The sequence below is a fragment of the Coturnix japonica genome, chromosome 11 (assembly GCF_054131305.1).
Source record: "Coturnix japonica strain WE chromosome 11, WE-NBRP24, whole genome shotgun sequence".
NCBI classification, from domain to species: Eukaryota; Metazoa; Chordata; class Aves; order Galliformes; family Phasianidae; genus Coturnix; species Coturnix japonica.
Window position 1 is genome coordinate 10033673 of NC_140673.1, and position 13871 is coordinate 10047543.

Consider the following 13871-nt stretch of genomic DNA (forward strand, 5'->3'; position numbering starts at 1 on the left):
TGTAATAGCAACAATATCAACACATGTATGACAAAAAGCTTGGAGTACAAGTTCTGAATACTAGTCCAGATAGGATTTCATGGAGTGTTTCCTGTAACTAGAAGAACTGGGTCTGCACGCTCTGGTAGATTCCATGGAGTATGGGAGCAACTGCACAGTGCTTCTGAATTCTTTCTCAGTGTCTATAGCTATGCTGGCTGCCTGTAAGTATTACAGCCGACAGAAATCCTGTCCATCTTCTCAGTGGTTTCCAGATGCTGATTCTTGAAACCAAATGGAAGTACTTATTCTATGCTGAGATGACATTGTTATTTCAGAGGGCTCTAACTAAATTACCATATTGAAAGGGATGGAAGCCCAGTTAGCTTACTTATATTAAGCTAGTTCAGGTACAGACACTGAACCACAGACTCTAAAAATTGCAGTGGCACCCGTTACCACTTTTGTTTGTCACTTCCAGGATCTCACACCAAATGTTCTTTCTAGCTACTCTCTCTATTTCTTATTTTATTATTATTATTATTTTTCAATTTAAAACCACAATGATTTTTATTTTGCTTACTCAGTTGCTCTAAAGAGATTTTCTGGGACAAGATGGGATAAAATGGGAAGGCTCCTAGCAGCTTTCACCCTGGGCTTACCCAGGGTGTCCCATTTGGCCATTGCAGACAGTTTCCTCCTGAAATGCCCTGACCTAAAGCACAAATGCTGGAGGAAGAGGGATCATCCTCAGAACACCCAACAGTGAGTGAGATGGTCTGAGAAAAATAACTCAGTTTTGGAACACACAAATAGAGAAATGATTATTACCTATAACAACAATGCACTTTCCTTGAATAGATCATACTGTCTTGTCTAAACTTTCATATACAAGGCAGACTTCATCAGAGTTGCTCTTACCTCCTTTTGGTTTCTACACTTAGAAAAAATATATTATTCTTAATTGACAAACTATGAAATTACTTGCTGAGTTTTGTTTTTATTCTGCACATACTAGGCAGAAATGTAATTGTAGTTCTGAGAAACTGAAACAAACAAAAAATAAAAAGCAACCTCATAATCAATCAAGAATATTTTGTTTTGCTGTTTGACAGATTATAATGAAATTCTTTACATAGCAACACACAACTGCAAGTAAATAAGTAAAGCTATGGCAGCCATGGTTAAACATACCTTGCAACCATCACCTGTGCTTTGGTGATACTTTAGCTAGCAGTCATTGTACCTTGTAAACTTGGCTGACCTGCTACTCTGCAGGTGCACCACAAATCATCCTGTTTAGGAACCTGCTATTGCAAATTAACAGGTTTCACAGATACAGTGACAGATAATACTCATGTTCATAAACAGCGTGAATTTAGATTTTACCAATATTTTTTAGTGTTTTCTTCCACTTCGTCACATTAAGCTTCATAACACTACGAAACAAAACAAATATGCATTTTCATTTCCTATGTTTCTTAAGATCTTTCCTTTGAGTTCTTTTTTTTCCACTGAGATATTTCCAAAATAACACTTCTGTACAATTACATCTTCGTGCATGAAAGCTACTTACCAACACAACCTGGAGCAGGCACCCAGCCGCTGCTGGTGCATTTAGCTACATTTTTGGCAGTCAACGTGTTAAAACGATATCCAGGATGACAGTCTATTGTGATTGTAGCTCCTTCTGTGTACCTGTCTTTCTGAGGTCTAAAGTTCCCATTGCGAAATGTCGGAGGAAAGCATACAACTTCTACATGGAAAGAGAAAAATAGGTGCCAATTTGAAGAATGCCTTTATACAGTTCTTATCTACATAGTACATTGACTAAAACTTCATACATTAACAGTCAAATACAGGTTTCTTAGGGCAAAGATAAAGTTAGACTTCCATTCTGTACAGCTCTGTAAGAATACCTTACTCTACCATAGAATAATCTTTGTGAGATCTTATATTTGAATATAACTTCTATGTCAATGTGTGGAAGAATGCTGCTTTTTTCTTGTTTCTTTTTTTGGTATTTTTGGCACTACCCAAAAGCAGCATGTTGCTAAACCATAATAAACGAATATTAATTAGTATGATTACAAATCTTGAAGCAGAAATTTCAAGGACTGAGTGAGAAATAGGGCTGACTACTTTTTATTCCTAAAGAGGTCTTTCTGGAAAAGGTCCCAGGAAGGTGGGTGGTACATAAAATCCTACAACACTGCCCTTGTTGCCAATGCATTTTTTTCAGTTTAAAGCATCCTTTGTCAACTTCTTGAACATCATTCAAGGCACTAAAGATTTTTGCCAATTTTACATTAAATTAATTCCACTAGGACATCAAGTGAAAGTTCCTATTTGTGGAATCTGGAGTTCTAATGGGAATTCTAAGTGCAGTATTCAAATGAAACCAAAAATGACTTTCACTAGTTACGTTAACGTTAAATCCAGTAAACTTGGAGCTCACTGAAAATGTCTTGATGTGAAGAAAGGAGGACTTCAGTAACCATTATCTGTGGAGATACAATAATTGTTCTGTGGAGAACAATACTCTGTGGAGCTGATTTTGAATTTTCCTATGCTGTTAAAAATTTCAGATGCTTCCTTTAGTTTTACTACATTTTTTTTTCCCACCCTGATTGCTTAAATCGTCTTTTTAGTGTTTGATTTTTCCATTCCTTTGCTAAAACATTTTCACTGCATTTTGTAGGAGGCAATGAGATTCAGCATTACCCTTTCTGTTTGTTCAATTTAGGGATTCTAACTCAAGAGTATATTTGCTGTTTTCTCCATTAATCCAGATTTCCAGAATAAAAAGGAACATAGTAACTATCTGCAACTCCTAATGCTTCAGTATTTCAGCATCAACCTATTTATGCAGTATACACAACAACAAATTCTACTTTCCTAGTGCCATCCATCTATGCTTGAGTAACAAAAGGCTGAATTAACTATTTTTGCCATGCCCCTTCATTAAAAACTACTATCAGGTTCTTTGGCTGTTTTAACGCTTAGTCCTGCCAGATCTTCATGGTTTATTAGTCAGATGCAGGTGAGATTATTATTTTTATGAACAAACTAACATTTGGCTGTATCAATCTCAGAAATAACTTCCAAAACAACTTAAGAAAAAGGCTGACCAGTGCAATAGGGGGTTGGAGACCATCCAGACTCAGTGCATGTTACATCTGCTCGTTCACCATACGTGTATCCTTCATTGCAGGCATAATGCAGTTGGTCAGACTCTCTGTAAGTCTTCTGTGAGGAACGTACAACTCCATTTGGAATTGATGGTACATCACAGATAATATCTGAAGTTGAAAAAAAACAAACAAAACCCATAAATTCATATAATTTGATATGCTTTTATTTGTTTTTATTTGCTGAAAATAAATCCCTATTGAAATAAAAACTAGTGGGATTTTTTTAATCCCTTTTGAATTCATAGAAATTATACCAATAAAACCACTTTTATTTGGAGACTGTGTAGAATTTAACTGAGAGCTGTTCAGTGACACAATTGTGAGTGCCAAATATGCTGTAGCACAGCAAAAGTAGCAAAATGATTCATAAGACAGCTTTCAGGGCCATGGTTCATTTTTTTAATGGCTTTTAGAATTGTATACAAGGTAAGGGATGTTCTAAACTAAGCATCTATGCTAGCTGAAATTTAGGAATTTTTCATCTTTTTTGATAATTTTATTTTCTTGTATTTTCCAGCAAATCTAAAACTCTCTAATATTCAGCAGACAGTCAGCAAAATTATGGCATTAACAACAACAACAACAAAAATAGCATTAAAATACCTGGAGAACTGACTCTAGGATACTTAACCATCTATAGAAAAACTCAGCATTCTCAGTTCCTTGCCAAACTCAGAAAACCACCAAGATCCTGCAGTTTCTAAAAGCAGAATTCTTAAAGCTAGATCATATCTAAGATTTTGTTTCCTAGGCCATGTAGCAGGACACCAGAAGGTTCTCTTAGATTTCTTTGCTGGATTTATTTTATAATTAGGATGAAATAAATCTCAGCGGAATTGGTTTTGTTTAATAAAAGTCACTATATTCTACAAATAGTGCTAGCATGTGTGATTAAGTTCACTTATCCTTGTGCTCTATTCAGGACTGGTGAGACCACATGTAGAGTACTCTGTCCAGGTCTCAGCTCCCCAGTAGAATAAAGTCATAGACATTCTGGAGCTGGTCCAGTGATAGGCCAAGAAGGTAATTAATTTGGTTAAATGAACACTAAAGTGACTGAGTCTTTTATAGATTATTATATGTTAATAATCTATTACTGTATAGATTTTATACTGAAGTTAGTTTCAAAGAAATTGAGTGCAGCCCAGAAAACCACATTTTGTAGTGAAAATATGGAATGAGCAAATGATCCACTATGACTGTATTAGCATACAACGCTCTCTGATTTTTCTTTTTTAGCCTATTTCTGCAAATATACAATGGAGACTGCCTATAGGCAACCTATGCCTAATTGCTCTGGAATAAAATTAAAGCTTTTTAACCAGTTCTTAAAAGTCTATGAAAATAAAGTTTCTTACAAATAACAGTGTTTTACCTTGGCACTGAGGTACGTCACTATTCCATTTTCCATTAGAAGAGCAATGTATTGCTTTAGATCCAACAAGCTTGTAATGTTCATTACATTCAAACTCTATGACCTGGCCAAAGGAATACTCTCGGTTTAGCTCAAATGCACCGCTTATGACTATTCTTCCATTTTCTGGTGCTTTCACAGGTAAACACTTTGCAACTGGAAAACAAAACAAAGTAAACAAACCAAAGGGGAAAAGCAATCATTTTGAGGTCTACTCACTAAAATAAATTGACACACACAAGTTAAATTATAGATATATCACTGTGATTACCTTAAGCATTTTAAACAAGTATGTGGATTTGTTATGAATTCTGATACCATTTTCTGGCTTTCAACAGAATCCAAAATCCTCAGTCATGAAGGAGAAAGTTTATGAGGACCTGGGAATTGCATTATCTTGGCTACATGTGACAAGAAACATTGGAACCATTGCTCTGAATTAAGCAGAGAGCTAGCTATGTGCCCAAATCTAAGGACACTCAAAATCCAGTAAATTCAATGTGGAATACTCGAGACCAGCTGTTAGGAATGACATCAAAACTCACATATCTAATATTAGAAATTACTTTTAAAAGGATAGAAGTTATTTCTGGGGAGAAAGGATGATTACCTCCATAATCGTACAGGTTTGAAATTCTTGAAAAGGTTTCCAAATTCAGTAACTAAGTAGTATCTAAGCCATTCAGTCTATTCGGGTCTGAGGACTGGGTTCTTTATTCTCTTTATATCTTAGTGATGTTGAATTTGTAACAAAATCTTAATGGACAAAATACTCATAAGGATGGAGGCAAAAATAAGCCATAAATAAATGTATAAATACACATGTAAAATGTCTCATCCCAGCCAACTTTTATAAACATGTTTTACAGATACCTAATTTATAGAGCCTTTACATGAGGTAGAATGGTTTAAGCCATTTAATGCTTTAAGCCATTTGGGAGTGAAAAGACTCAACTTTGTGAGTGATTTTTGGTTTGAATAATTAGATATTCTATGTGTTTCTCTGCTGCATAACTTGAGTTTAGACATATGTACATCTATGCAAATTAATACTAGAAGTTTAATCAGTTAATATTCTAGAGTAGTTATTTACAACATAAACAATCATAATGGTCACAATAGACGTGCCACAGAGAGTAGTGAGATTATAGACAAGTTCTAGATAGTATCAGACAGATAAAAAGTCAGTTTGGTAAGGAATTAAATGTCAAATTTCATTTACCTTCACAGTGAGGGATGTCATTGCTCCATCCCTCTGCGAGACACTCACGGTAATTTTTTTGGCTAAGCATTCGGTATCTTACAAAAAAGAAAAGTAAAAAACAAATTATAGTCTTAGCAGTGCTGCTGCTTTGGGAATGAGACAAGTAGGTTTCAGATATTCTAGTGTAGATCAACCAAAACATGATTAAAAAAACAACAAACGCAGTTTTTCTGCTTATCTTCCCCATTTTGTTTCTTTTACACGCATGGTAAGATAGGAAAAGGTAAGATTCCTAAAGTAGCTTTCTCATTGGTAAAACATTATCTTCATTACAGAGACATCAAGCTTTGTCTACAATAACAAGTAAGCCAAGGGTGATTTACACAGTCATTAGCAAGGAGAGTAAATCTCTTGTCTGTGTTCCAGCATGACTGAAAGCCATGGGACAGCATCAAAATAAGACAACCCAAGCCATATGTATTCCATGTTTCACTGAATTAATATTATCTTAGGCTCGAGGGTACCGTAGGCATAAAGACACTGCTTCTGCTTAGTCTGGAACATATTCAGAAGATTACAGCTAGTCTAAAATGACAATGAAGAACTGTCTGCACTTAAGAGATTAAGGAGAATAATGATTTCTTAACTCATATACGTACATCTTCCAGCAACACAAAGTCTGCAGAAGCATGGCTAAAAAACTTCACCACGGTTATAGCTGATTTGCATTTCATGAAGAAAGAATCCAATTATAAGCATTCTTACCTAGACACAACACTATGCATTTGCCTTGCTGCAGTTTTCATTGGAGAAGATGAACAGAGAGAGATAAGATAATTTCTTCCAAGCAGTCAGGGAAAAGATGTTACTCAGACTACCAGAAACATCTTCCTTCCATAACTCACAAAAATTATTTAAGCAGGTTTGATGTGTTGTAGTTTAGATTAGGCAATTCCATTGTACAGCCTAATAACTTCTCCAACATAATTGCATAATGACTGCCTACTAAGAGTACTAATGGCAGTGTGTGAAGCTGCATTTCCATCTGGCTAGCTTGTCGAGTCATGAGCCAGCTTTGAGGCAGACAATTTGTTTTGCTTTCTACTCAGGCAACCACAGTTTCAAGTGAGCTGAGACTTGGGATGACAGCTTCATTTATGTGAAAACAGTCATTCCAAAACCACTAAACTTCTGACCAGACATAGGGAAGAGTTATATTTAGTATTATAATTACTGTATTTTCAGTTAAACAACGATCTGGTATTCTTAAAACTGAGCAAGCTGGCAGCTGCTTTACAGACAACAAATTTATAACCAGTATTTCTCTTAACATTAAAACTTTAACTTCTATATATTGAGTTAAATAATATTACCCCTCATTACATCTGTATTCAACTCTGGCACCAAAGACAAACTCGCTTCCAGCGGTGAGCTGAAAGGAACCAAACTCAGTATCTCCAGGATGTCCACAGGGCTTACCTGGTATGAAATAGTAAAAAAAAAAGCTCAGTATTGTTTTTGATAAGAACACAGAAGAATGAGGACTTTTTTCTTTTAATCTAAGTAACAAATTAGGAGCCTTTGCTCCTTTAAAAAAGACTAATCTCATTTTAAGCCTTATGACACATTTTAAGGACAGAATGTAACATCAGTTTTCCACATAACTTCTGACACAGACCATTGCAAATCTTCCACTACAAGAGCCACCCATGACTTGCACTTAAATGTCCTCAGTCTGGTGGGGATTGTGATGTAAAAAAGAGGGATTATCTGAAGCCACAGGAGTAATGTGGCTCAAGTTTTCTTTAGGATTGCTCTTATTGCCCAAACAAGAATTGCAAAAATGAGCACGTAGTCTCTGTCATAGATTACTTGAATACAGAATTTGAAGGCATATTGAGTAAGTTTACAAATAACACTAAGTCTGGAAGAGTTGTTGACCCCTTTGAGGAAAGAAAGGCCTTGAAGATAGATCTTTGTCAACTGAAGGGTTGAGCGGTTATCAGCTGTGTGAAGTTTAACAAGAGCAAGTGCTGGCCAGGGCAATGAACATGGCATCAAGCTGTCAGAGTTCAAGGAGCTCTTGATACCACTCTGACACAGGGTTTAGATTCTGTGTGGTCCTGCATGGAGACAGAGGTTGGATTCATTCTTGTGGGTCCTTCCACTTCAGACCATTCTATGATCCTATAATTCTCATCCATCTCTCTTTGATATTATAATAAGGATTGCAAAATAGATTCCATGGCTAAGCTTTAATAGGCATTGTCAGAAGAAATCCTTCGTGGTCCCTATCAAACAAGGCATTTTCATTTCTTGGAACACATCAACATCCTTGTTTGTTTGTTTGTTATCCAAATAAGAGATGCTTGAATAGACCCTAGATTTCTCTCAGTGTGATTCAAAGAAAATAGATCTCTCCATCACAAATTTTGCTATCTAGTGTGGTCTCTTGTGAGAAGTGAATATGAGCGCATAATCTGTACTTAATCATCCTCTGTTTCCTTCCATCTGTACCTTACCAGTTTCAGCATCAGTTCACAGGGTGGCAGTATTCACTAAAATACATAGATAAAAAACTACACTGGTTTTAGTATAATTCTAAAGATCTCTGTGCACCAAGTATTTATGCAAATATATTTTGAAGAAAGAAAGCAACTAAAAAAAAGCCCGAAATACAAAACTATAAGAGAAACTACCAACAATTAGTTAATTTTTACTTAAAATTTCCATTCATCTTGAAACTCAATTTTGTATTATTAAGCCAAGTAGTTGCATTGAGGTAGGCAAAATTTTAAGATGCAGGAGAAAGAAGCTCAGATGCCTAATATTTATCTGTGTTTAGTACTCATTAGTTATAGACAGAAAGTATCTCTGGCTAACAATAATGAAGTTCTACTTCTTCAGCTAATTCAGTATGAGAGTGTGAGACACTTCTAAACCCCTAATGTGGCACATCAGAAATAACAAGCAGCAGCTCACATCCTCATCTGAATTTTCCTTTATAGTTTAAAAGAACAGGCATGGAAAAATAAGTTCCACAACTTTTTAGTGCCAAAAAAGCCTGATCAACTTGCAAGAAGTTGTATCCTTTAGAACTACTTGAATAAACTGAAGAGAAAAAGCAATAATTTCTTTGACTTGCATTAAGAAGCTAGCTTAGTGCTTTACTTTGCTTAGACTTTATGTCTCAACATTAGACCTGTAAAAGTCTGGAAGCGATATCTTAATACTTACTCCTGCATTCTGTGCTGCCTTGTTGCTGCCACACTCCATCAACACACTTGACCACAATTCGTCCTATTTTCATATATCCAGGCCGACATTTGTATGTTACTAGAGTACCGTGTGGATAAGGAGGGTTGTCCCATGTTTCAGTTGGTATTTCTTTAACTCTCCTCGGAGGAGGTTGTTCGCAAGCTAGAAGTAATAAATAAAAACATTGGTGATTGAGGCACATGTTACATCTCCAAAATATTTTTACAACAGAAAATGTAGCATGAAATCCTGGGTACATTTGTGATCAAATGCGCATCTCTTTTCTACTTCATTGCAAAACGAGGATCTGCTAAGAATCCACATTTTCACAGGACAGGATGGAAGAACAGTAAAGCCAATGGAAAACACAGAAACACACACTGGGCAGCCATCATTCAAAACAGATTTCAGTTACAAAGACTGCAACCAGACACGAGAGCCCCAGTTCAAAACAAAAACATCTGTCACCCCTGCATCTGCAGAAGCTCCTCCAAGCCATTCCTTCTTCTGTCAGCACTCTTTTCCAGCTATTTCATTCTGCAGCCACCACCATCCTTACTGACAGTAGAGCTCATGCTCCACTTGGAGTCAAGACCTGTCAGACCTCTTTTTCACATCCTAAATGTTTAGTTCAGCTAAAGTTGTGATTTTCCAAAACATTCCCTAAGGTTCTTATGGCAAGTTACTTGTTATGTAGTGTAATTAATTCTGCTCATTCACATCGATCTTTGTGAGCTTCAAAGTATTTTGACTCAGTTTGGGATGTGGAGTAGGATATGTCTGATGCTTCTCATTAACTCAGCATTAACTGCAGTCTTCTCCAAAAGCTCCTTATGGTGCTTTCTTTGGTGTCTGTGAAACATACAGACCATAACAATTTTTTAAAAAAGGACCTGAATTACTTTTATTAAGAGCATTTTCAGCAATTTAAGAAAAGTGAGACTAAAGGGGAAATTAAAAAATAAATAAATGGCAAGCTGTTAAGAAACATAACTTCATGTCAAGAAGGTTAAAAATATTTGTGTGTGTTTGTAATCATTAACCTAATTTCAGTCACCTAGTTTTAATCTCTCTGCCTAAATGATTGAAATGCATTTACTTTAAAGACTGAAGCTTTACCAACAGTAACAGACTCTGGACAGTGTAGCTGATTAGTTATAATGTATTCTATTCTATTCAGATGTATTTACATCTGAACATCACAAGTGAGAACTGATGAAAAGCGATCTCTGAGAAATTAAACCTTAGAAAAGAAATGAGAGATGGCCTCTAGGAAAGGAAGTTTCTTGGTGAATGCAATTCATTGCTAAGCACAGAGCTGGAACCAAAATCTCAACTAGTTTAGTTGCAAGGCCACAGGTCTGAGAAAGCAGCAATGCTGACAGTCCAAGTGCTGCCTGGAAGCAACACTACAGGGAAAATATTTAGGAAATTTTTCCGTGCAAGGGGATGGAAGGGCCATCGCAGACAGAGATTAAGTAATGTGATTTCTAATACAGAGTGAGCAGAAAAAAATAATAATCCTAATTCTTCTATATCAAAGGGTAAAACCTTAAAAAGTGTAATTCTGCAGCTACGGCATTTTGAAAGTATAAAGAAAAGAATGCTCACCGTGAGATCTAATAACTTTCTTTTGACTGGCATAAGTAGGTGGGAGAGGTAGGCGAGCTTTGGAGACACTGCTGAGGTGATAAAGGAAGTGTCAGACCTCCCACAGCTTCATCATTTTCCCAGCTATTTCAGTTACTCTAAAAACAATGATGTTCCTTCCAACCAATTACTCTGAGAAGACAGCTCTGTCCACTAGAGGGTACTCTGCTATCAAAAAATGTGGTGGGGACTTCCACTTCATTAGCAAGATACATTCACATTTGAATACCTTTTTTCCCCACTCAAAAAAAAAAAAAAAAAAAAAGTAGAAATAAGTTAAATGAAGAGTAGTCCTCCAGTTGGCTCCATCTTGCAAATGTGTTAAAAGTTTCTATTTTACCCAAGAAAGATTATCTGCAGAGCTGAAACAAGGGATTTTTCCAGTTCTGTGTATCTTTCATTAGAGCTCATTAAGCTTGTTCATGCCAATGCTTTCAGTTTGTAAGTAAAGAAAACAGAGTCCAAATTCTATGATTTCAAGAACAGCTTAATAATTACACATGTACTTATACACGTGACTAACTTTTCTTCCATGCATGCATCTGCTTGCTAGCAACCACAAGACTATTCAGACAATAAATGTACAGCTCAGTCATCTCACATTCAAATCAATATACCATTTTTAGATCCCGTTTATAAAAGGTTCAGAGAAATTGCACATGGGTCTTAGCTGTCCCTTATTCAGACATCTAAATTTATTGCTTTCAACCTCATTTGTTAAAAAACAACAACAACAACTTATTTGTTCAGGTTTTATACCCCATAATTTGACCTATTAACCTATTTTTCATTTGTTACCCACAATAAATTGTATTCTCCTCTTATTTCTGATTTATACTTTCGTTGTCTGTTGTGCAGACTGGGGACTTTTTACACCTCATTGTTCACGTTAAAAAACAAACAAAACAAGACAAGAAAGAACTCCTGACAGTCTCTTCACCATTACATTATGTTTCTCCCTGGATTTCATTTCAATTCTCTGATTGTTCTTCTCTACTACTGCTCTGATATTAGTCTACGTGACAGCGTTACTGTGAAGCACTTCAGTATGCATATGCATTTCTGACTACAGCTAATTAATACTCCTTTTTTAATGTGGTTCCTTAATAGTTTGAGAAAAAGAAATCAGCTGGCAAGATGTACTTCAAAATTATATTAATTACATCATGCACTTCGATCTGTGTACTCAACAAGTTAATTGGGATTTATTTACTTTTATATTAGCACATACAGCTTAAATGCATTCCTCCAAACACTTCAGTAGGAAACCAGAAATGCTGGAATTAATCATTTATTAAACACTTGTGACTGGATCAGGATTAGGAATAGCTCAAATTACTTTCCCACCATTATTTTGCTTCCAGAAAGTCAAGCACAAACTGCAAATTCAGGTAGAAGTGCTCAAGCCCTTGTGAAACAATCTAGTTCTCAAACAACTCACAGCTAAGACATACTAGCTCAAAACCACACGGTGCCTTTTTCCCAGTCTTTGTAAAAGAAAACAAGCAGTCAAAGCAAAACAGATTATTAAATGGATATTAAGCAATATGAGTACAATATCAAGGAAAATAAATTCAACAGTGAAGCAGAAAATATTAATGCAGCCTTCTGGAAAGATACCCAGAATACAAACTACCTCTTTAAGCAAGTCCCAAAGTGTATCTGCATACGTTTATCTTATTCAGTGGATGAAAAATACCATAGACCAAACCTGTCATTGAACAGTTATTTTGTAAGCCTTTCAGTCAATCCAGTAACAACTTCTTTATCTCAGATTATCACACGGACTGTTTCGGACAGACAGAAATACATACTTACTGAATATCATTTATTTTAACCTACCGACTTTTTCCAAGTTCTATATTTTAGAATAATTAACAAACAAAGCAAAATACAAATAATTTGTCTAACTGTAGTTTATAGCGGTAATAAACATTAAAAAAAGAAGTGCAATGGTTTAGTAATAGCAGTAGTTATCTGATAAACAGATGAAATGCTACCCACAAGAAAATACTAAATACTGAAAGTGTTAAATGCAACCAGAAGAAATGTCAATTATCGTTGTCAGAAATTCATTAAAATAGGCTTCAATTCAAGCAATTTATTTACCAATTGTTTTCATAACTGTCTTTCCATACACTTTCTTGCCACTTTTTTCCAGATTAAAGCTTACCTCTCTCTGCAGTACAATACGTCCAACATAACAAGAGAGCTGCATAGCCCAGGAAAGGCATACTACTGATCCAGGATCTCAGAAGTAAGTGCATTTAATGCTGTAGCCAACTTTTTCGATTACTTTGTGTTATGTGCACTCATAGTTTACTCACTGAGTGACTCCAGGGACTGACCTTGCCCCATTTATACTGAGTGATTTCAGCAGTCACTTCCCCTAATTCTCTTGCAACACACGCTTTTTTTTTTTTTTTTTTTTTAGCTCTCCAAACTTTGCTAAATAAATAAATAAACATATAACAATGTGGGTTGACACTGTCCTTCCCTCCCTGCAGTCTGCTCTGATAAACTTCCTTTTACTGCCCAAAAGTTGTACAAAGATATACATATATATATATATTTCATTGCCTGTGTCTTCTATGCTTTGTCAATCAAATTCACATTAAATGCAGGTGAAAATAAGCTTCTCCACTACACATATATCAATTTAAGATCATTGTTGAAAATAACTGAAATGGAAAGCAGAAAAACATTGGCTGACTGGCCAAGCTCAGAGTGTTGTGATCAGTGATGCAGAGTCTGGTTGGAGACCTGTGAATAGTGATGTTCCCTGGGGGACAGCGCTGTGTCTGGTTTTGTTCAATATCTTGAACATAGCGTCCACCCTCAGTAAGTATGCCAATGATACACCGCTGCAAGGAGTGGCTGACACAGCTGAAGGCTGTGCTGCCTTTCAGCAAGACCTGGACAGACTGGAGAACTAGGCAACAGTAAACCAGATGAGGTTTAACAAGTGTAAAGTCTTGCAGCTGGGAAGGAATAATTGTGAATGTCTGTACAGTCATGAGACATGATCTGCTGGAGAGAAGCTCTGTGGAGAAGGTCCTGGTGGATAACAGGCTGTCAATGAGCCAGCAGACCAATGGAATCCTGGGGTGCATTAAAAGGAAAGTGGCCATCAGGTCAAAAGAGGTGATCCCCCCTCTCTATTCTGCCCTGG

General features: G+C 36.2%; 1 protein-coding gene across 1 annotated transcript in view; it reads right to left on the reverse strand.

The window, feature by feature from the left end:
- CFH (complement factor H) overlaps window positions 1-13031 on the reverse strand; it is a 30190-nt gene extending 17159 nt beyond the window's left edge. The window contains exons 1-7 of the mRNA XM_015869474.3: window positions 12873-13031; window positions 9029-9211; window positions 7165-7270; window positions 5810-5886; window positions 4549-4743; window positions 3111-3281; window positions 1556-1735 (exon numbers count right to left, since the gene is read on the reverse strand). Coding sequence (XP_015724960.2) covers window positions 1556-1735; window positions 3111-3281; window positions 4549-4743; window positions 5810-5886; window positions 7165-7270; window positions 9029-9211; window positions 12873-12966 — 1006 coding nt within the window. The 5' untranslated portion in view covers window positions 12967-13031. The remainder of the gene's footprint in view (window positions 1-1555; window positions 1736-3110; window positions 3282-4548; window positions 4744-5809; window positions 5887-7164; window positions 7271-9028; window positions 9212-12872) is intronic.
- Between the last annotated feature and the right edge of the window lie 840 nt (window positions 13032-13871).